The sequence below is a fragment of the Ixodes scapularis genome, unplaced genomic scaffold (genome assembly GCF_016920785.2).
Source record: "Ixodes scapularis isolate PalLabHiFi unplaced genomic scaffold, ASM1692078v2 PGA_scaffold3__209_contigs__length_174095766, whole genome shotgun sequence".
Lineage (NCBI taxonomy): Eukaryota > Metazoa > Arthropoda > Arachnida > Ixodida > Ixodidae > Ixodes > Ixodes scapularis.
Window position 1 is genome coordinate 126108739 of NW_024609868.1, and position 25669 is coordinate 126134407.

The 25669-nt window shown below is 44.8% G+C and overlaps 1 protein-coding gene across 1 annotated transcript in view; it reads right to left on the reverse strand.

The window, feature by feature from the left end:
* Positions 1 to 862: 862 nt before the first annotated feature.
* The window catches only part of LOC8038356 (calcium uniporter protein, mitochondrial), a 225842-nt gene continuing 201035 nt past the window's right edge, over positions 863 to 25669 (reverse strand). The window contains exons 3-8 of the mRNA XM_029995234.3: positions 20271 to 20349; positions 18875 to 19045; positions 18621 to 18725; positions 8260 to 8420; positions 7799 to 8002; positions 863 to 5414 (exon numbers count right to left, since the gene is read on the reverse strand). Coding sequence (XP_029851094.2) covers positions 5187 to 5414; positions 7799 to 8002; positions 8260 to 8420; positions 18621 to 18725; positions 18875 to 19045; positions 20271 to 20349 — 948 coding nt within the window. The 3' untranslated portion in view covers positions 863 to 5186. The remainder of the gene's footprint in view (positions 5415 to 7798; positions 8003 to 8259; positions 8421 to 18620; positions 18726 to 18874; positions 19046 to 20270; positions 20350 to 25669) is intronic.

A 25669-nucleotide genomic window follows, 5' to 3' on the forward strand; every position in this document is an offset into this window, starting at 1 on the left:
AACGTCTTTACATTTTAAAAGTAGCTGTAACTGTAACGCGTTACTATTTTGTTGTGGTAACTGTAGCGGTAACTTCGCTACTTTTTTTGAAAGTAACTGTAACTTAACAAATTACTTTTGAAAATTAACTTACCCAAGACTGGTCATGCAGCGCTCCCAGCGGTGCACGTCGACAAACACGATTAAAAACCATTACTGTTCATGTGGCGCCCCCTGTGTTATCACGCAACTGTGGCATGTCGTTACTCAATAGGGAAAGTGATGCGCTATAATGAGGTAGGCGTGCAATTTATCGCTATGCACTTTTCGTCAAATGCAATATCAGGTTACACTTTGCACTTTAATGTCTCAAAATATGCGTTAGTTCACACATGAATTTTACAAAAAAAAATGCTTTAGTTAACACATATGCGTGTTTCCAACACGAAGTAATGGTGTTTTAACTTTATCTTTTTTTTTTTAATTTGAAACCTAAAGAGTTTGTATAAATAATTATTTTTCTAATTTTCCATAGACTACGCATATAAAGTTTTGTATGAATTAAATAAATGTAGCTCGAGAAAATTAATGCTACAATTTAAAAGTCAGGACAACTAAAACGTGAATCAATGAAAGGCTGCTAAAGATAATCTTAACTTCTGGAAATTAAATTGTTAATAGGTGGCAGCTTTTTAATTTGATATAAGGGATATAATTCTACATAGCATACATGAAAAGTTTAAGGCTCTCGAAAATAAGCAAATTGACATGATCGGTGACTATCACAGTTCCCAGTGTAAAAATGCTCAGTATTGATGAATGAATGTGTGGTAAAACTGACGTCACACCATTCTTTCAAAGATCGATAAGGCCGGAGTCCATGTTTTTATTGTCATTCTTTATTCTTCTTTGTGTTTAGAAAAATGGTTAAGGAAAAATGCACTGGAGGGTTATCATTATCGTCCCGTCTCGAAAAGTTCACAAGCCCATTCTTCTGTTTCTAACAAGCTTTTAACGGAAAAAAAGTCTGAAAAACAGGGGGGAAATGTGCAGCTCAGACACGTCAGCTGCAAAGCTCTGCAGGCTTTAAACAGTTCAGCTGATGAGAACCAGGCTTGCTTTGAATGTGTAACGGAAGGTTTCAAGTTCATGGCAAAGCCCGGAGAACTCGGCGCAAGGCTATATACAGAGTGCGCTCTAAGACCGCCCACGAGTGCATCGAATTGCAGATATCGGCGGTTCAATGAACGTCGGAGTGACTTCACACACCAGGCTGTTCTTTTGAATAGGGTATCGAACTACAAAAAAACAAGAGCGTATGACGGCCTTTCAGGAGGTCTTGAACCTCAGATATAATCATATGGTAAACGAAATATTAATTATTGTTTCGAAAAGCTCACTCGCACAAACTGAGATTGACAGTAAACTTCAAAACAACACAGTCCACACCACCACCAGTTAGATGCAGAAGGCGAGGAAATGCAGGATACCTTCAACCCTGGTGTTCATGCCATGCCTACCACGCCGCCTTCCTACGTAAGAAAACGTGTTTCACATGTGCAACAAAAATTCGCTAAATTGGAGGTAGTAGACGCATCATCAAAAGTACATTGGTGTGAACTTGCACTGCTCTCTCATGAACGGCCGATTCATGCCTCTCATGTAGCGGTCACGCCCCTTGCATCCATAAAAAAAGTATCTCGCCAAGTTGTTCTGCACAATGAACTTCAAACTCTCACCGTAAGGTCTATAGACTTGTATATGAATTAGAGCTCTGTGTATATACTTTATATAAGTAAAAATGAACACCCTATAGCCGCATCACCGAAATTGCTGGTGCATGCAGTAAGCCTAGTGAAGGAGAGGTACTTTATATTTGTTTCCCCTACAAAATGTAATTCTTTCCTATCTGGACCTGTTTGTTCAGCTTGCTAGATTAAGTTAATTCGCTGTCTGCACAGCAGATCTATTCTGGTCGGGAGGTAGGCGCTGGGAGGTCGGCAGACGCGGATGGATACGGTAAGTGCTCGGAAAGGGGACGGGAAAAAGTGCAGTTGTGGACAAAGTAGAAGTCGACGTGCAAGTTTTCAGAAAGTACGCTCCCGCCAAAAAGTTCCCAAAGTCAACCCTTGCCCACTTAAGTACACTGTACGTCGTTTACAGGCAAAAGTACCTCGAGGAAGTGAGCTCCAACACAACAAAAACAACGAAGTGCTAATGCCACAACATGTAATGGTCAACAAAAGCGACAACTGATGTTCCTTCCAGTAAAACGTTTACATCAACACGTGCTTTTTAAACAAAATGTCAGTTCAGACATCCGACAAGCTGAGGCAGCACGGCCCCTAAGCATAAAAGTAGAGCCGGCGATACTTGCAAGAGCAGCCGTGAATTCATACTTCATCCCACAAGTGTTCAACTTGAGGGGAGAGGGTAGATAAGCGGCCAGTGGGCACAAAACCGAGAAATACTTGAATGCGGCTCATTTCCCCGCAGCAATCGAGAAAAGGGAAGCACCCTTTTCACCCTTGGCAGCGTTCGCCTTAAGGAAAACCCGACTTGTCAGATGTAGTACAATCACGCTCTGTAAGTTTCAGTATTAAAGTATACTCGAAGTATGTCCAGCTCTACTGCACCGAGCGCTTGCCTAAAGTGTTTTCTTCGGAGTATCATTCTGAGATATCATACTGGTGAAACCGAATGCGGTTTCCTATATTTAACAACATTAGAGTCTGGAAATTTAATTCATAAGTAGAATATATGGAGGGGTGGGCTTTTCATTGACTAGGAATACCCCACGTATTTTTCCTAGATACAGCATAGGAATCGAGCTTACTCTCCCATTGGAACAAGAAAACTCTGCAGCATTAGTTGATAAGTTGAAGTATAGCTGTGTACGGCTTTGGTGTGGAAACAAGCTAGAGTGCTTGTGTAAAGTGAACAACAGAATTAGGAGGGTCATGCAAGAAAACTACCTCTAAAGACAAGTTTACACATTGTCTTGTTGGCACTCAAAGCAGATGGAAAGATGGATGAGGTGCCTTCAGTTTGAAGGAGTGAATGCATTCAGATGTAGGAACCAAATGGTGCAAAAACAGTTGCAACCAGCAGAAGCACCATTTCCTCATAATTGAATTTCAAACAATCTCTTGAATTCTTGGTAGGAAAACGGAGTGTAATTGGAAAATTAAGCTAGTCGCTATCGCAACAAACACTTAGAAACATTTCTCCGATAGGAGTGTCCGGGCAAGGACCTCTGCCGACATCGCAGAGGTTAAGCGTTTCTCATAGAACTTGGCAGCAAACATTTCAACAAAATGAGCAAACTTCAGCTCGAAAGACAAAACTCGTCTTTTGGCATGGTGCATATCACTCACATCTTACAATCCCTCCCGCTCAGACGAGTGGTTAAGTACAGGCTCAAAACCGATCATGAACAGAGAACACTCCAGATCTCTAATTCCCTTCTCACATCTTTCCCATTGATCTTCACTTATACCCAGACGCATAACAGAACATTTATGAAATATTAAGCTGCAAAGATCATTTTCAATATGCCCTAATGATGAAAAAACTTGTGTGTTAATGGGATACACCATGACCCTTAAAAAAGAGGCCTTCTCGCAAGACCAATTTCTTTTCGCAAATGTGCAACGTCCTATCGGCACACACTTTTTAGGCACAGTAAGGAAGTGTATGGACAAATACATAATGTTGTGGTCAATTGGAAGATAGCAAAATGAAGTTTGTGGCAAATTTCACCAATTAGGGATCAATGTTCTAGGTTCATCTTGAGCATCTGAATTTGTTATGCCTTCTACCGAGCAGGGGTGATAAAAACAAACAAAAAAAAGCGACAAAGATGATCTCTGAAGGTAGGCAATAAGACAGTCACAAAAAGAGAAAAATTAGAATAGACACCCACAAATTCTTGACGCAAGGTTTGAAGAGTATAATAAATAAACAAGAAATCCAATTATAGCCCAAGAACAACAGCATACAAATTAAATGCACATAGAGCAGTGTTAATTCTCTGCGCAAGTTTCCAACAAGTGGTAAATATTTTGCAGTAATAAAAACAGTAACACTGCCAAATAACGTCAGCATCAATACTTTAGAAAGCACACTTTTCTGTGTACACCACATGCTGATCCTCCGCGGCACTTTGAAACACCATCGTCCGTAAGATGTGCAATGCCTGAACTTTCTTATTTTCCACTGGCATCATAACGTATAAAATTTCAATAACCACGCAGAACCTGTTACAAACGAGCGAGGAAGACCGTCGGACCACGACATTTGTTCGAGCAACTCCAGGGAAGGCTAAGCCTGGTTTTATGCAACACTTTGTCAACCTATCAATACAATTCGTTTTGTCTTTTCGGACAGAAGTTAGCACTCGCTCACACGAAACACCTAAACGAAAATCAGATGACCATGCGTAGCCACCCTACGGATTTCAGATTAAGGGGGCTACAATGTTTGCTGCATCATTCTCCATCCTCAACAGATGGTGACAACCACGATGTGCTTTCAACCCTTTGAAGGGTCTTCGTATTCATGTGAGCATATGCTACTGCAGTTGCTGTCACAAAGAGTTATTTCTTTCCAGCTTACAATCGTTCTTGCAAGCCTCAGGTTTGCCCGATAAGCACTATAACAGGGCTGCAAGCGAGCATTAGCTCGCGAGATCAAATGAAATGAGTTGAAACAAGCACAACAAAGAACATGACAATGATCTCTTTTGTTTGCATTGTCCTATTCTTCATCAATTTCTTTTTGAGTCATTTTACCACAAATCCCTCCAGCTCTCTTCACGTCTTAGCATTTGCTAGAGTAGCTGCATTAAGCATTCTTGGAGCCCACCAAGAGTTGGTGCTTGACCACTCATCCTCAAAGTACTACTACAAAGTGGGCTTCAGACCGCCGCGGTAGAATGCATGTTGGTAAACCCCGTTCTTTTGTGCAGTTTTGCTCAATTCGGAACATCTCTCGGTACACTGCAGTCGATGACACCACCGGAAGAGGAGCAGTTGCAAATGGAACATTGGATCATCTCCTCCCAGCTCCAAACCAGTCTGCACCTTGCAGATGGCTCGGCCGTCAGGAGGAACAAGAAGCGGAAGTGCTAACGCAGGAAAGCAGAACAAAAGAGGAGGCAGAGGAGAAAGGCCCCACACTGAAGAAAGGGGGCGAAGGGGCAGCGGCTAGCTTCCCCCATCCCCTTGGGCGACATCTTTTCGGTGTGGGGAGACAATCTCCCGCACGGGCAGGTGCTTCTGCAGTGGGTCCCTGAGGCGCTGAAGGTCCTCCTCAATCTGGGCCATCTCGTCTCGGAGCTGGTTGTAGCGTCCCACGTCCATGCCTTGCCGGCGGGCATACTTGTAGAACGAGATGAGGAACTGGCGGTCCCTCACATCCGGGAGCTGGTAATCCTGCGTGGGCATAATAAACACGAAAGAGATCGTAATGGTTACAAGAGAGTTCTTAAGGGATACGAGAGAAATCGCAATAAAGCAAGTGGGTTCTTAAAGAATGCGAGAGGTATCACAGGGGATACAAGATGGATCGTAATGGATACGAAAAGGGTCGTAATAGATACAAAAGAGATCCTAATGGATACAGCAGGAATCATTATGCATGCAAGAGTTATCGTAATGGATACTAGAGTAAGTCTAATAGACACCAGAAGGGACGTAATATATACAAGAGCGTTCGGAAGCGGTGCGACAGACTTCGTAACGGATATGAGAAGGCTCTTAGGAGATGCGAGAGGAATCGTGGTAAATACGATAGGGAACGTAAGGAATATAAGACAGCTTGTAAAGGATACGAGACCAACCGTAATGGATACGAGATGGACCGGAATGGATATGAAAAGGATTGAAACAGTTACAAGAGGGTTTTATCGGATACGAGAGGGATTGTAATGGGCAGAAAATGGATCGTAAAGAACACGAGAGATTGTAATAAGGGATACGAGAAGGTTCATAATGGATACAATAGGTTCCGTAAGGGATGCGAGAGGGATCGTAATAGACACGAGAGGAATATTAATGAATACAACAGGAATCAATATATGTGAGAGGGATTGCAATGAATACAAGAGGAAATGTAATGGATTCTAGAGTAAATGTAGTGGATATGAGATGAATCCTAATAGTATACGAAAAAGATCGTAATCTATGTGAGAAGGTTTGAAAGGGACGCGACAGCGTTCGTAAGGGACCAAAAAGGTTCTTAAAGAATGCGCGAGGTACCCGAATGATACAAAAGGAACCTGAAAGGATATGACACGGTTCGTAAGAGATGCGCGAGGGATCGTAAAATATACTAGAGGGATCGCGATAGATACGATATGGATCGTAGTAGATGCGGGAGGGATCGCAATAGATACGAGAGGAATCGTAATCGATACTAAAGTGATTGTAATAGATGCGGGATTGATCGTAATAGATGAAAGAGGGATCGTAATGGGTGTGGGAGGGATTGTAATGGATACGAGAGGGATCGTAACGAAGGCGAGAGGGATCGCAATGGACACTAAAGGAATTGTAATGAATATGAATGTTCGTGACGGATAAAAAAAAAAAAAAGAGTATGGAACGGATACGATAAAGTTCGTAAGGGATGCCAGAAGGTTCGTAAGGGATGCAAGAAAGTTCGTAAGGGATGCGAGAGGGTTCATAAGGAATGCGAGAAGGTTCGTAAGGGATGCGAGAAGGTTCGTAAGGGATGCGCGAGGCTTCGTAAGGGATACGAGGGGGATCGTAATAGATACGAGAAGAACCATAATGGATATGAGAGATCGTCAGGGATGCGAAAGGGATTGTAACGGATACTAGACAGATAGTAAGAGATGTGAGAGGGATCATAACGGACACGAGAAATCGTAAAGGGCACGAGGTGTCGTAATGGATATAAAAGAGTTCATAAGAGATATATGAGAGTTTGTAACGGATACGAGAGAAAATGAAATACGAGAAGGTTCATAATGTATATAAGAGGGACGGAAATAGTAATATATACAAGAGGGTTCATATTGAATGTGAGAGATCACAACTGATACAAGAGGATTCTTAATTGGCACAGGAGGGTTCATAACGAATTCAAGAGGGATTGCCTATGAGGCCTTTTGGAACTCGGACTACAACTTGTGCAGTAGGTAGTTGTCTTTCGTTTTTTGTGCACTTCATAGAGTCCTTAAGGGTTCATTCAATGATAACACATTTTTTATGTTAACTGTAATTGTCACATTCCTGTGACGATGACGATGGAGAAAATACAAAGAAGGGCAGCAAGCTCCTGGTAAAAGGCGAGCGCGAGGAAGGGAGAAGGGCAGTATTCAAAGCCAGCAGTCGGACCGCGACGCACGGTTACAGTCCGAGCTCCAAGGAGAACCAGCAGCAACGGCCGGCAACGGACGATCAGTCATCGCGGTGCATCAACAAAACGGTGCCGCTACGAACAGTCCCAGTATAAGCGTGCTGCACCTGCAGCCATATCATATTTAGACCACCTTTCAGTGAAATGGACACTGCTGCTAGCAAAGCGACTAAATGAAAAAAATAATTAGGATTATTACCGCATATACTAAACAAAAAAAAAAGTAATCTCACACACCCTAGTGAAGAACCAAGGGTTAATATATAACCTCCGAGTATTCTTAAAACACCACTGGCATCTCAGTTTGATGGTAACAACTCTGCAATGAAAATTTGTTGGAATACCGGCACTTCGGTTGTTGCTTGAACTAAATGGGGATCCCCATCCGAGGAACACTTACGCAGCTCCGAAGGAAGGTGCCCTATGCACTCACCTGCCTGGTGACAACGAAGTAGGCATACATGGCCATGGTGGTGCCATAGGTGATAAAGTAGGTGACCGGCTCCATGATGTCCCAGGAGTACTCCCACCAGGTCAGGCGGGCCAGGATACCAAACTGCATGCCCATCAGGCCCAGCCCCAGCCACGAGAGCAGCGTCGTGCGGCGCCCAGAGAGAGACATCAGCTCCTGCTTCTTCTGCGAGGGTCAGATAACAGCTGCTGGGACTATGTGCCTACAACAGCGCACTAAAGGGAGGCTAGAAAGTAGTCTCGTGCATGCTAAGAATAGCAGTAGTGCCTCCTCCCACAAAGCCCTTCACTTTTTGCTCTTTAGCAGAGCAAACACTAAAGAAAGGGCAAGTAGAGAGGAGAAAACCATCAATCATGGCGAGCATAGAGTTTCCTGGGAGTGTTCTTTCCAGAATCGGTACAAAAACCGGTCGGGCCCCTGACCTGTTCGAGGGGTGCGATCTGCTCCTTGATCAGGTGAAGCCTGTCGAGCAGCCTCCGCTCCTGCTCCAGCTGGAACTCGCTCACGGTCAGGCTCTCATACAGCTTGGCCACAAGCACCTTCAGGTCGGACAGCGTCTCCGCCTCTTCCGTCGTCAACCGTTCTGAGAAGCAGAAACGAAGGGTTGCACAGAGAGACAAGCTAACCCCCGTGTGTCTCAGTTGTTGAGACTTCATCCTTGTCAAGGACTCACTGCTACGCGAATGGCAGACAAGAGAAACTTGCGGATCTTTTTGTTTGCGCCATATTTTAGACTTACCCTTATACTTCGAAGGAAAATAGACTACTTCAATGTCCTATTTTTTACATGATCGTAGTAACCTGCCATGTTTCTTAAGCTAGCAGTTTTGATAAAAGCAAAATATGGGGCTTCTCCATGCCCAACCAACGAAGGACATTTGGCAGACTCATGAGAAGGATTGGGGATTACTTTGGACCTCTCGAGGGTCTTTTCGCATGCAACCGAAATCTCGGTTACACGGCGCTTTCTCCGCTTTAAGCTTCTGTCCGACTGCAGGCAGCTCGAAGCAGTTTTGATGTTTCACTGATGTACTAGTTGCACAGATTGAAGTGAAAAAAATTAAAAAAAAAAAATCATGCGCTTCTTTTTTTATCTACATGTAAAACTATTTAGATCAACTGCGAGTCACCGAAAAATAAAGGCTGTCTTAGTACAGAATTCACCTCATCATGCTCCCGTGGTGCGCACACTTCACCGCACTTCACAAAGAATCGCTCTCAAAACGTCCACCTCCAGCAATAGCACAGGGTTTTAAGTGGGTGATTTCAGATAAGATCGACCAAAGGGTGGCTGGTCGACATTTTTAAATCAACTGATGTTTTTATATGACATTGTCTAGTGTCTGGTATAAACGAATCCACACTTAGTTTTGACCAGAAAAAAAATTTGGAGACAAGAAAAATCGTAAGGCAGGGAGAGGTGGACAGTTGCAATAACGCGCACTGATGGAGGGGACAAGTTTGAAAGTGAATAATTAAAACAATAAAATTAGGAGAATTTTAAAACTTTTTACAAACAAACTATGGGTACAACTTGCTTGTAATATAAAGTAATAATATTTATTAAAAATGCATTTAGTTTTCTAAAAATTGCCAAACATGCCGGCTCGAACGACAAATGGCAAACTTTGGAAATCTGTATCTCATGAAATAATTTAATCATTATTACATAACTTGCAGACATTATTTTACTAATATATGGCTATTATTGAAAAAATAAATAAGGTATCTGAGTGACACAATAGTTACAATATATTTAGGCAAACATGGGAAAAAAATCAAACAAAGAAAAATTCCAATGCGAATAAAAAAAAAAACACCACCTTCGATTTTTTTTAAATGTGGGTACCCTGTTATACTCTATTTCGGCATTCATTTCTATTAAAAACATGTTGCATCATTGCACTGTGAAAGAAGAAACAACTCCCCAAAGTAGGGTCCTTTTTCAAAGCCTACACTTAGCAGTGCCCTATACAAGAAGTGACTCTGAGTTCCAGTTTCATGAAACTTGCACAAATCTTTTATATACATTTATTCAGATGAGGTCATTGATAAAAAGAGCGATCGGTCACACAGTAAAAGGGAGGAGAAACTATATACAGCATTTTACATAAGCGTACAAAGTGGTATCATATTAGAGACTAATGATTTGAGAAAAGATGATGCAGTGTGAAGTTGTACCTTCCGGTATATTTTACATATAGAGTAAAATAAATAACTTTACTTCCACACACAAAAACAAAGATATAATAGTAAGATATTTAGGTTGGCTGTGTATTTACGATTACAAACAATTTCAGGTGACGGATGCCATAGTGCCTAACTGGAGCAGCTTCGACGCTCTCGGTGTATGAATGAATCGTGGCAAGCCGATATATTTTATCCTGCTCGAGGATAACATTTTGGGATTTTTTTTATAGTGATCAGATAAACATTATTAGTAACCACCAACAAAAACAGTAGGTTAAATACCCCGTGAAGAAAAATGTGATAAATAAGATGTCCCTGCATTCAAAATGAGCAGTCCTTGGGAAATCAAATTCGGCACTTTACGCTAAGGTTTTCCTCGCTGTACCCATTTAATAAAGTTGCTTCCAAGCAGATCCGACTGTCCGTGCTACATATACGTCACAGGTCCCTTCTGTTGATGACTTGCTGAGCCGCCACGCGTGCCAAGACTGAATGCCAGGGGAGGCGCGCACCGTCAGCCACTCTTCTTTTTTTTTGTTCACGATACCGAACAACCTCATTTTCGTCCAGATATACAAGATGCACGCCTTTCAGTTTCTTTGATAGAACGCTCACCATTGTCCTGGCCGTCTGAATTGCGCTTACTGAACGTTCTCTCAGGTTGTTCAGCGTGGCCTGGTGCTTCACGAGTCCGCCAACTCCGTCACATGCATTTTTCCCATGTCCAGATGCAGAAAATAACCACTGGGCTTGTGGGCAATCGTCCTTTGCAAATTGGTGAAGCTGGTAGCGATTCTTGAAATGACTGGCGGCGCCGTCACTTACGTACGTCACGTACGAGTATACCGCAACGTTGTCTTCAACCCACTCCTTCACTTTTTCTAGAGCCAAGCAAGCGTGAGCGGCGTCGTGACACAGGTCCTCACTGATGATGGCAAAGCTGTTTGTAGATTTTCTTGTCGTCACTACACATGTAAATATCGAAACTTGTTCTTTTCCAGTGATATGCTTGCACTTCGTCAGGAAGCACGATGGTCCAGTTTTCAGCAAAGTCAAAATGAAAGACAATGCTCCCGCGTTGCATGCACTGTTTTTCATCATAGATCGCTTTACCTTGCGTTTGCCGGATATGGTTGTGAAGTACCCAACTTCCAACCGTCACTTGGATGACTTTTAGGAAAGTCTCAGGTTCCAAAGTTTTTTTCACAAGGTCGCCGGACTCTTATGTTGCAAGCACAATATCTTCATCCTCCGGGATATCAAGTTCCTGGAGTGTAAGAAACTGGCCTTTTGGGCAGTGATCACAGTCTCCTTGAAGGCACAGTTCTGTTGCTGGGTCGCACAGAAATGCCGAGTTCATTTCACCAGTGTTGAATGTTGAGCCTGTAACGTTCTCTAGAGCGGCAATACAAAGATAATAATTGGCGCAGCGCACACAAACGCACACTTCCTGGTGTGGAATACATTGGACCCATCTAGGGCGCAACGAATAAAATTTCGTTAGCCCAACGCCGGAATCGGGATGCTTGTCTTTGTATATACGGAAGGCCTTTCGTATTGAGCGTGTCATGAAGCGCTTTGGCACGAACGTTTTCTCTCCGTTGAGCATGACAGAGATGACGTCCTTCTGGTTGGGACTTTGGCGCGAACATTGTAGCTCGTCTTTCGTGAAGTACTCTAGGGCAGCAGACAGGTTCTCAGGGCTCACCTTGCACCTCGTGTAAGGATCCGGCTCATACCACACGCCATGCTTTTCCTTGAGTTTTCGGGATTTACTGATGAGGTACATTGAGGCCTGTGGAATCATCTTTTGAACCTCATTCTTCGTCAGTGTTGACGGCAGGAGTGTAAGCAGTTGACAACGTTCCCGGAGAGAGGTGGCGGTTTCAAAGGCCTGCCGAAAGTTGTCCACCCACTCAGTGCATGTGGAGCATGTTGGTTCGGACGACCCCGATGGTGCGTCCCTGTCGTACGCAATACGTAGCCTTGAGCGTATATTCTTGACAGCAACCTGCTCCAGTTCTGTCTGCTTTCTCTTGACATAGGCCTGTCCCGACTTCTTACGACGCTTGGTTGTCTCAGCGGCGACACATCTGTAGGTAGTATGCTGCGATTTAGATCTTCAATTGCTTCTTCAGCTGGCACAAATATGTCAGGGCACTGCTCTGAGCTTCGCATCGAGATCTCCTTAGTGATGTGCATGAAGCAATGGTAGCACAGGTAGTCCGTCGCACTCACTTTGGTGGAACAGTCAGGCGGAAGAATTTGCTTCAACGAGTTTAGGTCCAACTCGCCAACACTTCGAAAATTCCGCTGCTTTGGTATAGTCTTTTTGTGTTTGCAAAAGTAATCTGCACAAAACACTCGTTCGGAGCTCCAGGACGTCTTCATAATGTATACATAAATAATAGAAATTAAACCCCAACTGATGGCATATAATTGCCAAGTGAAAGAACTACTGGGTGCACAAGTGACAAGTCCGAGGCTGAGGAGCTCACTCACTGCAAACGTACATTTGAAAAGAGAGGTCACAACTGAGGCTGTCGGCAAAGCTTGATCCACGTCAAAGGAAGAAAGAGGGAAAGTCTCCAGACAAAAAATTGTGGTCAGCGGCCTTCGAAAAAGACTTTCCGGAATCGCACTGTCGTCCCTCCACGCGCTGATATGAAAGCACCCGAGCTTCTACCACGTGGTTCATGACAGCCTGAGCCATGTCGGCGACCGGTTCACGAGGGGTTGGCGGTGGGGTTACGTTGATGGTCACTCGGATTAGCCCTTGCTGTACTGAGCTACCGCCTGCAGTGCCTTATCGCCGGCTGGTGTCAACAACGAGAACAGACACACCCTGTCTACACCAAAACTACAAGCGTTCACCGCACACGCGTCGCCGCCGCTTTTAAGCTTTTGTGAAATTGCTTTCTTTTGCCGCGGAGAACCGCCTTATCTTAACTACGCGCCTGAAATCCTTCCAGGCGGGCGTACACAATATCAAGCGTTTCGAGAAATGCCCGTGGAGTAGAACTATGGGAAAATTCGGAGCCCGCGATGTCGATATCGTCGCCGTTGTGTTAGTACGCCGTCGCGTACTGCAGTCCCCCGTTGGGGGAGGGGGGGGGGGGGCGGTCTTACTACGATAACATGGCGACAGCGTTTACACTCTATGTATTTACGCGAGGCTCGAGTATTTGGGGATAATGCTGCCGGTTGGTGTGCCCCTTTGTGCCTGATATTATCGCCCGTGACGCCAGCGAGTGAGATGGCGACAGGCATGACTGCTCAGTAAACAGGCGTCGGCGGCCATGTTTTGCTGGTTGAAGCGAACCCCCTTGTCCTTGACAGCGAGCGGGGAAATGCGAAAAAAAGATTGTATCGGCCGTTTTGCCAGAACTAGCGACGAGTGTCGTCTGCGGTTTCCGGCAACTATTTTGCCATAATCGTGAGCTTAGCGAGGAAATGATTTTTGCTAGCCACAGAACACTACCACGCAGAAAGGGAATGCTTGAACATGTTTTTGTTCTGGATATATATCAGGGATATATATAAGAGAGAGAGAGAGAGAGATGAAGGTAGAGCGGAAGAGGGAATAGCATATAGTGTCGCAGGAGAATAAAGTAAACAAAGTTCCTAGTGGCCGATGGCTGCATGATCTTCTCTCGGATCACTAGTCCGTAATATGATACCTCTTTGTACACAGTAGTTTCTCCTTAATTTAAGTGTGTGAACGATTTCTTTAGTTATCATTGGCCTCATCTGAATAAAAATATATAAAAGATGTGTGTTGGTTTCATGAAACTGGAACTCAGAGTCAGTTCTTGTATAAAACACTGCTAAGTGTAGGCTTTGAAAAAGGACCCTACTTTGGGGAGTTGTATCTTCTTTCTCAATAAAATGATGCAACATGTTTTTAATGGAAATGAATGCCGAAATAGAGTATAACAGGTTACCTCAATTTAAAAAAAATCGAGGGTGGTGTTTATTTTTTTTATTCGCATCGGAATTTTTCTTTGTTTGATTTCTTTTTTCCATGTTTGACTAAATATATCCTAACTATTGTATCACACAGATACCTTAGTTATTTTTTTAAATATTAGCTATATATTAGTAGAATAATATCTGCAAATTATATCATAATGATTAAATTATTTCATGAGATACAGACCTCCAAAGTTTGCCATTTGTCGTTCGAGCAGGCATGTTTGTCAATTTTTAGAAAAATAAATAAATTTTAAATAAATATGATTACTTTATATTACAAGCAAGCTATACCCATAGTTTGCGCCTAAAACGTATTAGAGTTCTCCTAATGTTATCGCTTTAGTTATTCACTCTCAAACGGGCCCCCTCAATCAGTGCGCGTTAATGCAACTGTCCACCACCTCATGCCTTACGATTTTTCCTGTCCCCAAGTATTTTTTCTAGTCAAAACTAAGTTTGGATTCGTTCATACCAGACACTAGACAATAACATATAAAAACATCAGTTGATTTGAAAATGTCGACTAGCCATCCTTTGGTCGATCTTATCTGAAATCACCCAAGTATACTGCCACTAGTTTAATTATGAACACTTTTTAATGTCACTTATATATAATGAGAGGTGTCGGACATGATAGTCATAACTTACGGCGCACAACGCTTGTGAAATCGTAACCTAACCATAGAAAGAGAGAAAGAAATCATCAATAAATAAAGGTTCTGGAGAGTCTAGCAGCCTTAAAAAAGGAACAGACCACTTCATATTACCTACCATATACACTGCAGGAAACCTTTTTTAGTCAATCGAGATTTTTGTTATAGATAAAATTGAAATTTGCGTTAGGGCATTTTGACTCCTGGGGATAATTTGGATGCCATGGGAAACACTAGGGAAAATGCAAAAATAGTTGATTAGCATCAAAATATTAAATAACAATTACTTCCTTTTTTTTGCCGGGGGGTAGGGGGGGGGGGGGGTAATGTATTTGCAGAATTCACGCTCGGTCGCAAAACGGTCTGGCCGTGCCTCTAAATTTTTAAATAACAATTCGCAACGGGACCAACTGGGTGAGTAATGCTAGCCTCTCCTACACGGCTTTCCACCAAAACAAAGCGGGCAAAGAGCGCCAGCGGAGTCGGTTCCTCCGCCCTCCGGTCCACTCCGCAAACGAAGCCGACTGCGATAGCGCCGTTTGGTGCCCGCCTAGTTTTGCTCTGAAGCCGTGTACAAGGCCGACATTAATCACTCCATAGCGCTCGTTACAGAATTGAGGATTATCGTAAATTCCCCGAATACAATGCCCCTTCCCCTGAAAGTAAAAAGATGAAAGAAATATAGTTAGACGATTTAAGTACTCAGTTAACTAATAACCAATTTCCGCTCTTTTCTAGTGGCCAGTATGGCAACCAACGAGGCCCCAATGCTAAATGTAACCTAACACAAATTTACTTTTTTTTTTTCTGAACTAGCAAAATATTTTCAAATAAACGCAGTGTCTAGAATGCCGCTCGATGGCGCTTGTACCAAGCCTGAAAGTGACTTTCCCTATTTATTGCTTTACTTACTTATTTGTTCACTTAGGAACCCTCGAAGTAGTACATCGAAAAGGAGAGTGAGCTTCAAATCTACGAAGTGTTCATATTAGTAAGAGCAATTTTAAACAAAAAAAAAAAAAAAAATATCCGTGATGGTTGCGATCGAAGAGAAACGTTGGTTCCAACCATTCAAAGTTTGGGGTACAAACAAATACTGAAAAGATTGCGTTTTAAAATGATGAACATTGACCTGAATGCTGTGATAAAAGCAAGAAAAATGTCGGATGGTTGATTTATACATTTATGACTAACGAAAGATAAAATATATATATTTTTTAAGGCACAAACAACCGATTTTGGGGGAGTGGACTAGAAATTTCAGATCTAAAAAGTTTTCGTGGTAGTAAAGATCCCTGTACGGTAACAGTTGCACAGGATGAATCGTGCCGAACGATTTTGGATGGATTCATTTGAAGTGACTAGCGTTGAAAGACTAGGGTCACACACGGCAGCACCATATTGTAATTTTGGATGGATAAGAAGATGTTTCTTTTTAAGTATCCTAACATACGGTTAGCACCGCTAACCACATATTCGTAGTGAACTTTCCAAGGGACGGTGGACATTATAGGACCACCAAGATACTTATTCGTAGAGAAACACCGAAGCAAAAAGTGCGTTGTTAAGGTGATAAGCATCACCAAAGATCGAACACATTTGTATTTGTCAGTGTTCTACATCGACGAGATATTATTCGATCAAAACAGCATAAGGTATGGCAGTTATTTTCCGACAGAATATGCAAAAAGGAAGATAAGAGAGAATATATTCGGTACATCCAGTTATGTAAATAAGCGTATGTAGTGGACCAAGCGCGGTACCTGTTATATTTTACTTGTACAGGATTTTGTTCTGTATTTTCTTTTTTGTGTGTATGTTGGCATGATTTTGCTAGTTTCCTCTTTTTATGGAAGCGACATGAGCATAAAGTTTTTTTTCTCCTTTACATGCTCCATGCTTTTATAAAATTTCAGCGTTAGTTATTTGGTTCTTTTTGCGTTCAGTCTGTAATCAAACGTAACTTCCGGCGCCGGCTGTAGTTTTGTCATTTCGCCGCAGTGGGATTTTATCGTGCGCAGTCTCAGTCACCCCCGTCACAGAGGTGACAGGGATGACTGTGGAGGCCGGGAAAAAAAACCAATGAAAGTTACACACACACATACAAATTGCATTACCTTGCCCAACTCCGCCCAAAATAACGCGATAAAAAAATATTGGGTCAACGCAATTGTATTTCGCATCTTAGTTGTTGCTGCTGTTGTTGTTGTTTTTAAGCCAAGAGCATTTTTAAGAAGTGCCTGCTGTTAAACTAGGCTCATGAGGATAGACGTTTGTCTAAACTCTTGTATTTTGTCGCGTTTTTACCCTTCTCTGCAGGATATTTTCTATTTTGTTTAAACTTGCTCTTCGTCTGTTAAAAACAAAATTGGGATGGGTGTATGTTTATAGAGCCTAGAACTTAGTCTGCCTCAACGGGCGACTTATCTTCCAGCTGTATATGAGCAAATTAGCCAGTGCAGTACAACCGCTAGCCTGGTGTCTTTAACGTGCACCACGCTGTAGTGATACACGGCCGCAGGCCGGTACGATGCTCCTCCGAATCGAAACTGGCAGGGCTGGGGATTGAACCCAGAATGCCTTGGTTCTGTAGCGCGAATCTTCGCTCCAAGTGCTCCAAGCTGGTGAGCGCTAGCCCACTCGGCCACCGATCCCCCTGTTCGTCTATTATATGAGCGGATCGTAGCGTTTTAATTCCCGTATGTCGATAATAAAATTTATGAAAGTGACTTATTATAAACATTTTCAATTAAGTTACGTAACAAATGACCCTTGTGTAATTGTAACGTAACAATTAGTACTTGAAAAAGCAATGAATTACTTCCCAAGTCTTCTACTTCGCGGGTATGGCTACGCCACCGTACTCCCGTGCCGAGGGAGAAGCGAGCAGGCACCGTGACACCAGAGCACTAAAGCAGGGTACGTAGCAGCATTGTACAGGACCGTACTCATGTGGCATAAATATCTCGTAAATGCCCACGGCACATCTATAAAATGTTAGGACATGCGTCCGCAGCAGCCTGTGCGCTGCCCAGAATATGTACGTCACCAGATTCCAAAATAAACAGCATTGGGAGAACATCTATCAACAGGGCCTATGGTATAGACTTATCATATATGTTTTAAAGGACAATGTTCTTTACAACGGAAGCCCCTACTCCCCGACATTTGTCCGCCCGTGCGTCCCCGCAAAACCAACGGCGTTAGACGTTACACGGCAGCGCCACGTCACAGTGGCAGTGACACCGTGTCACGTAACGTGACGTGGTAATCACGAGATACCACGACTTACACCATAACGTTACGTGACGCCTAATGTCTTCTGAACAAATGTAAACACCCCCTTCTTAAGTACTGTGCGTATGCATGGAATATGGGACTTCGGAGATAAGCGTCGCTGCCAATACTTAAGAAACCGTTCAAGCATCTGCGATACTATTGATCATCTGAAAAATCCATATTAAAGAGTAGCATCGGGACTCTGGCACTGGAGTTACATCCCAGGTGGGGAAGGCCGAAGGGAACTAAAACATGCATCGGAAAGAACATATTCGTGTTTTTTGCAGTAGCGCGTAGGACTGTTTTCGAGAACGCTTGTGCCAAACTCGTGCTACAGGGCAAAAGTAAGAGAGCACACCGCGACTCATTATCTTACAGAATAGCGGATCCAGTTAGGGTCGACGACGCGCAGGAGAGGGCAGGCGAACAACTACGTCGCCCCTCCCCCCCTCCTCCCCCCCCCCCCCCCCCTCTTTCGCTTTCTCCAGTGCAGCGTGGCGGAAGCTACGGGTGCGAGGAGGAGCGTACAGGACGTTCCCATAATTCGCTGCCCGCTTCTCTCGCGACCTTTCGGAGATTTCTGAGAAAATGTCTATTAAAACACAAACCGAACTAAGAGGAGGGAAAGCGATCACGTCCTCGCTAAGACGGGCGGGAGGCACAGGCGCCGGTACTGAGAAACTCACCTATAGATGGCGGCTCCACCAGGTACACTTGGTTGTTGAGGGTGAGACAGAAACTCTCCCTCAGCAGAGATTCGATGGTCGAAGAGGAAGCAATCCGGACCCCGTCTGAAACCGCAGAAAAGGACAAGGCACGTGTTATGAAAAGTACTGGCTAAGGGCGCGAGCCCCCACCCAATGGAAAGGGTTCAGCCGCATGCATTTATCCATATGATTTATAAATCCCCCAAAAAGGGAGGAGGAGGAGGACTGCTGACCCGGGGAGCAGACGCTGATGTGGTCGACGCCCCTGTCCTCGCGGCAGACGCTGTTCATGAAGTCGCTCACGGTACTTCCCAGCGGACGCAGCGTGAAGCGGCACTTCTGCCGCCGAGATGGCAGCGGCACCGTGATCTCGGGGAGACCCTGCTTGTACACCACCGTCACCTCTGCGAGACACAGGGAACGAGACGTCAACCGGACGGGGCCGCAGGCATGGCGCCGATATCCGGATGGCCGTTGAAGGCCGCCCGGATATCGTCCCACGGCACGAAACCGAGAAAAAGTTTCCGTGCGGTCGTCGATTGAAGGAAACGCGCGCGATACCTTGGAAACCTTGTCATGGGAGTAGTGCGCATGCGCGAAGAGCAGCGATGCTGGACCCGTAGTTTTTTATTTATTTATTTATTTGGGAGGGGGGGCAGTTTAAATTGCAGCTGTTTCAAGAGCTAATTCCAGTATACAAAAAAATATCTACGGATTCCTAGAAGCGTGCTATTGCTCTTCGGAGAGAGTAGGCGACGGTCTTGCCCACTCTGATCGGAGGGAAACAATAGGTAGAATGAAATAGAGGCAGCTAGCCTTTGTGTTTACCCCTATCCTTCCCATATAAGGTCGGCGCACTGACACCACCGTACCCAATGCGTAGCAGCAACGCGTGACCTCCTTTAGATCAAGATTTTGCGTTGGGGTGCCGAACGCCGGCGTCGTCCGCTAGTCGTACCAATAGCTGTTCACCCCCTTTTACGGCATTCATAAATCTACCCGTTTTTTTACGAACGAGGACTTCGCCATCGAGAAAGGGGAGAGAAAGTTCTTCGAAAGGTACGTTGTTTTTCTTGACTGACAACTACCAGACGCTTTCCAACGAGAATAAAAATCACGGCCGAGATGTCTGGTCCGAACCAAGGAGCAGCTCCGAGGGTAAAGCTTCGTCGCGCACCTGAACACTACCTCACACCGCACCTAATCTTCTTTCTCCCCTTCACTTCCGCGCCGTTTATTCGAGCAAGGCGAACGAACAGCAGACGCTTCACGTCGACATAAGGAAAGCTTGCTTTGGTCTTAAAACTTCATCAGTCGTGCGCTACTATAACCTCGCCCAATAAAATGAGACAATCAAAAGGATATTCGCAGCAAAAACATTACCTGGGACAGAAGAGTGCGTGAGCTAAAGCAACTGCTGTACCCTTCCAGGGTCATTCGGTATCCATGTGATGTCCAGAAGTGTAAACCAAGAACAATGTATGACGAGTCATTGAAAACCGACACAAGTCGAAGCTGTTATCAGAAAGCCTGACAGCGTGCAAGTGATGGAACTTGGTTCCATGTTCCCCAGCGTCACCGAGTCACCGTCGCCCACCAGGTTCCCGTCCGAGTGCCACACACACTCACCTCCTGCCACGGGTTCCGAGAGGCTCGTGCTGTGGATCCCACGCGCCGGCAAACAGTACCAGGGCAGCAGGCTCCATTCCTGCGAACGGGAAACGAGCGATCAAAACCGCGACCACTGATATCCGAAAACAAGATTTTCGGCCGTTTTAAGGATTGCTTCATTGGTAGTGATTGGCAGCACGAAAATGGCAGAGAGTCTCTTTCGGGATGACCGGCCCCTCCCTTCTGTTCTATTCCTGTCAGCTACTAGAGGCTGGTTCCAACTAGAGTATAGTTCAAACTAAAGGCACTGAATTCTGGGAAAGTAGCGCCATTGCCTACCCTGCCAGCTCGCAAAATGCAAACATATACTAACACACAGACACCCAAAACATCGCAAGGCGATTGGCAGATCGGTCTCAGTTGCCGTGGCAATTGCTATTTCGGTCCATTCAAATTTTCGAAGCTTCGAAAGGGTCGTTCTGAGCCAGACGCGCCAAAATCGCTGTGGAGCGTCATCGAACCGAAAACGTTCCTCGCCAATGTAAGCACCTTTGACACTGTGCGTGCAATCGATTTGATAATCGTACTTATCTCGATAGATCTCTTTGAACGGTATTGTTGTTCTTGTGTACTCCAAGACGGAGGAAACTATTTCCCAATGCCGGCAAGCATCGACGCCGCATCTCGTGCCGGTGCGAAGATGTGCACCTGTTTCGCCGGTGTGCGGATAACAAAACCTCAATATTCTAAAGATAGCTTTATAAAGCAACATGTGACCGGGAACTTGGATCGGCTGACCAAAAATGGAGAGGTCGAGGAGAAACTGCTCATTCTATGAACCAAAATGGCGACCATACAGGGAGCTTGACGCTACTTTTCCAGGAACCAGTGACTTCACACATTTGCGATGGTTGCGTTCACAAGCAAAACGAGAGAAACGACCAAAAAAATTGATAACCGTAACTCAGGAGTGCTTCAAGAAGGAAACTCTTGGATCGTTTGCCAGGTTGTGTAAGGCCAACACTTGACCCGGTGACTTTGTCGTTGCCGTCGTTTCGGTTGCTGCCAGCACAACTGACACAAATGTGAGCCAGTCTTATACCCTAGTTACACTAGCGCTCTCACCTGTCATTAAGCTAACGAACGTTGGCATCGCCCAACTTTCACTGAGCTCAGCTAAGTTGTCCGGTGTTACACGGTATACATAGGCCGCCTAACAACCCCAGTTGAGACGCGCGTCAAGGAACACATTTGAAACCGAAACGAAACCAAAACTGATGTCACATTATCTTTTCTAAATAGCGATGCAAAATAATCTTATACACATTTTTCATTCATTATAAATGTTTAAAACAAAATGAAATAAACTTACTTTTATTTTTAGAGTCAGGAAGCGATAATCAGAACGTTTTACAAAATGCAAGCAGAAGAGACATAACAAAAATCTTATCAGCACCGACTTCACAATGGCCGCCCTCGCCCAGCGTGGGGCTTCCGCGACGTGCAGTGATCTTTTTAGCGACAGCTTTGTACCCAAATCATGCCTCTTCCGACGATGTTTCCTGCTACGATACATTTTAGGTACATCCCCCATTCTTCCGCCATAGTAAGTGATTCGCGCTGGCCGTGGGCAGCGATGCGGCGGACCCCGCCATCTTTAGGTCTATTGGGGCGATCACCCTTAAGTTACCTGAAGTAGGCCAGCTCAATCGAACTCATAGCATCCTCGTTTATCCTCACCGGTGCGCACCGGACGTCCTCGATCACCGGAGCACACACTCCCGGTGCGGCTCACTCCTCATTGCCCCAACGCGCAGCAAAAAAAAAAAAAAAAAAAAAAAAATCGATGGTGTGCTGGGGCGCAGTTCTATCAGGCATTGCGGCCAGAAGCGGGAATCGAGGAGATGGCGGTAATAGCAGACGCGCAGTCTATCGAGATGGCGACATTGCGAAAACGAACACGCCTCGCAGCCGCACTTGATGAATTCATCAGCTCTTCTGAGAGCGAAACGGCGAGCTTCTTGGCACCATGACAGAACAGCACGCGACAAAACAGCACGCGATAAAACAGCAAGATCAAAACAGCACGCGTCAAAACAGCACAGCGTCAAAACAGCACGGCTACAAAACAGCACGCGTCAAAATAGCACGCGTCAAAATAGCACGCGACAAAACAGCACAGCGTCAAAACGGCACAGCGACAGAAGAGCACTTGCCGAAACAGCGCGGCGTCAAAACAGCACCGCAACAAAACAGCACAGCGTCAAAACAAGGCAGGTTTGGCGTTTTCGGTTTTTATTATTTTGAAATTCGGCGTACTTTTTTCGGTTTTATTAACACAAGTTTTCGGTTTATTGTGGTGAATATTTATAGACTCAAACTTCTCGGTTATTTTCGGTTTATTGTCGAAAACCAGCATACCGACGAAACTGCAATATTTAAAAGTTTCTGTTTAATATATATAGTAAGTAAACCAGGTACTGGTTTTCTTATTTGTTACCGTCTGTAGAAGCTGACGCGACCTGTTCTGCAAGACGCACTGGAGCCGTATCGTGATCTCACATTATCGTCGTGTGCTCGTATTTGTACACAGGACGAACATGAGCTTCACTGCCACTTCGGTCGGAGAGCCAAATATCAAAATCCAGAAACGTGTAAGCATTGTACTCAGTGCGTTTTTCCCCCATTTTCATGACTGCGAGAGATGTTAAATTCGCTCCGACCACAGAAACGACAATAAAGCAATCGTATTTAAGCCCTCCTCTAGTAGACGGAAGCTAAAGGTGTTAAAAATGTGCGACGTATACGGATGCCCTTAACTTTTTTTTCCACTTTTTGTTTCTTGTTCAGTTCACGTTTTGATTTTCTTCGTTCAACAAACAATTCGGTACACAAATTCCTATCAGGTGAAAAACCCAGATTTCGTCCTGAAGACTCCTGCGGCCCCTGAGCTTTTGTTAAAAGTTGAACTGATCTCGGTGACAAGGTAGAAACTGCGAAAGGAAGTAGTCATAGGGATCAGTAATGAGTCACCCCCCCCCCCCCCCCCCCACCTCTCCAAACGCCCTCGAAATACTGAGCTTTTCAGTTAATACTGACCTTTTTTTTTTCTGCTTACTATCAATGACAAGGGAAAATCCGACAAACCTACGCACAACAGCTTCGCTGTTAAAAGAGGTTCGAACAATTGCATTTGATTGTTTAAAGCTTTCCTTCTGTCACCTTACGGGAATGCTTTACGCTGGACGCCGATAGGTAACTGCCTGTTGTGCAATATAGTCTGACAAATTGTGGTTCACTACCAACTTCATGCCTTCCAAACTGTGGGTCCGACAGATCCAGTGGGGGCTCGCGAAGCAACTGCTGCCATCAGTATTTTTTTATGGTCATACGTTTAGCTAGTTTCAGCATACATTTTATTCTGTAGACTGCTACTAATATTTATCTTTAAAACTGACACTTGTAGCCTCGTGAAAAGCGCAAGCGGGGGTCGTGACGCGATATTTTAATATATATATATTTTTTTTAGGGGGAGGGGGGTTTCCGAGTTGCGGAATTTGGCAAGCACTGAAATAAACAATTCCTTTATATTTTAGCGACAAAAAATGAAAGGGTCAAGAAGGTTCATAATTATTCGTGCAGAGAGAGGCGAAGAGAGCGCGCTCAAAGTTGCTACATGCATGCCGTTTTGTCGCAGTGCTGTTTTGACGCCGTGCTGTTTTGGCACGTGCTCTTCTGTCCCTGTGCCGTTTTGACGCTGTGCTGTTTTGTCGCGTGCTATTTTGACGCGTGCTGTTTTGTCGTCACGCTGTTTTGACGCTGTGTTGTTTTGACGCGTGCTGTTTTTATCGTACAGTTTTGTCGCGTGCTGTTTTGTCGTATGCTGTTCTGTCGCGTTCCCGAGCTTCTAACCATCACCGCGATTACCGGTGATTGCTGCCTTGGCAAGGAGCGCCCAAAAAATATGAACTTCGTGGAAAGCCTTGCGAGGCGTTTCGACGGCACATAAGGTACGGCTATTATCTCGTGTTTCTCTTTCTTGAACCAACAACGAGGGGCAAAATATACCTGTGGAATTGTCTCCAGCTTCGTGACCCCATCGACAATTACGTCCACGATGTTCGTTTGTATGTGACCGCTAAATCTGCGGGTAAACAACCAGGAGAAATTGACAGCAGACGGGCGCCGCGCGCAGACGCACGCAAGAAAAACAAACAAGACACGAGTTGATGCAAGGTGGCGGTCGCTGCGGTGCACCGGCGCGGCGCAGTTTGTCCTCGATGTCGCATCGACTTCGCATTGCACGACCGAGGAGCGCTGTGCACTGTCCTGGTTTCGGGGAACTTCCAGCGCGAGTCGATCGAAGATGCTATCAAAGATCGTTAGCGGCTCAATGACAGTTGGCGCCGCCGTGTAATCGCGATTGAGTCAACTGTCGTTGGCTTAACGACTGTTAAAAGCGCTAGCCTAACTATAGGGTATTCGGGAGCATAGACCATTCCAAAAAAGGGCTTCAGTCGGTACTGTCCATTGCCATTTTGTTCGCTCGTGCGATTCGTGAGTTCGCGGCTTGCAGAAGCTTCGCTCGCTTTCTAAAGCCACGGACTCGCGCGTGCTGGGTTGTGACCACCGTGGTTGTGACTATGAAACGGTGTGCGATTCGAAAATTTCATTTGTCGCTAAATGTGGCCATTCCGTGAGTACTTCGCCCATGCGCCTTGAATGTACCTTCGATATGTCTCGTGCTACGCACACACGCGCCTAGAGATGAAAAGGACTGCTTAGCAATCGCTTCGGGAACATAGCATAGATGAATACTAGCGTTAGTCGCCTTACTTCAAGCTTTAGGGAAGAGATCGGTAAGGGCATGTAGCTGTGAAACTTGCGAATCCAGTGTCACGCCTTATTTGCACCTCACCATAGTTGAGCCGACATGAGAATACGCATCCTCCGCATAGGAACTGGTCCTGGCCTATTGAGTGTCCTTCGACCATTCTCGAAGTCGCACTCCCGCCGCCTGTTTCCTAACCTCCCATAGTCCGTATTTGCTAGCGTAACCGAGGAGTAATGCAGTTAATGCCTCGCTCAAGCAGACAACCTGTGCGCGTTATCCGTAGTACATTCCTGGCCGCCGCGCTATTTCAGTTCTGCACATATCTTCGACCCCTATGCTCAAATTTTCGCACCGCTCAACTGTCGCTTTCGCTGGTTCTACACTCTTAGAAAGAAGGGTCACTATGGTCCTCCTTAAAAGAAGGAACGCTCTTGTGACATATGTTCCTTTAAAAAGGGAGAAACGTTCGTCCTGAAAGCGGGGAGCAAAGTTCCGCCGTCGCCTGCATATCACTTTGTGTGTCGTTTCAATAAACATTTAGTTGAAAGTGGCACTTCGTGTTTTCTCCCTTACTCTGTCCCTG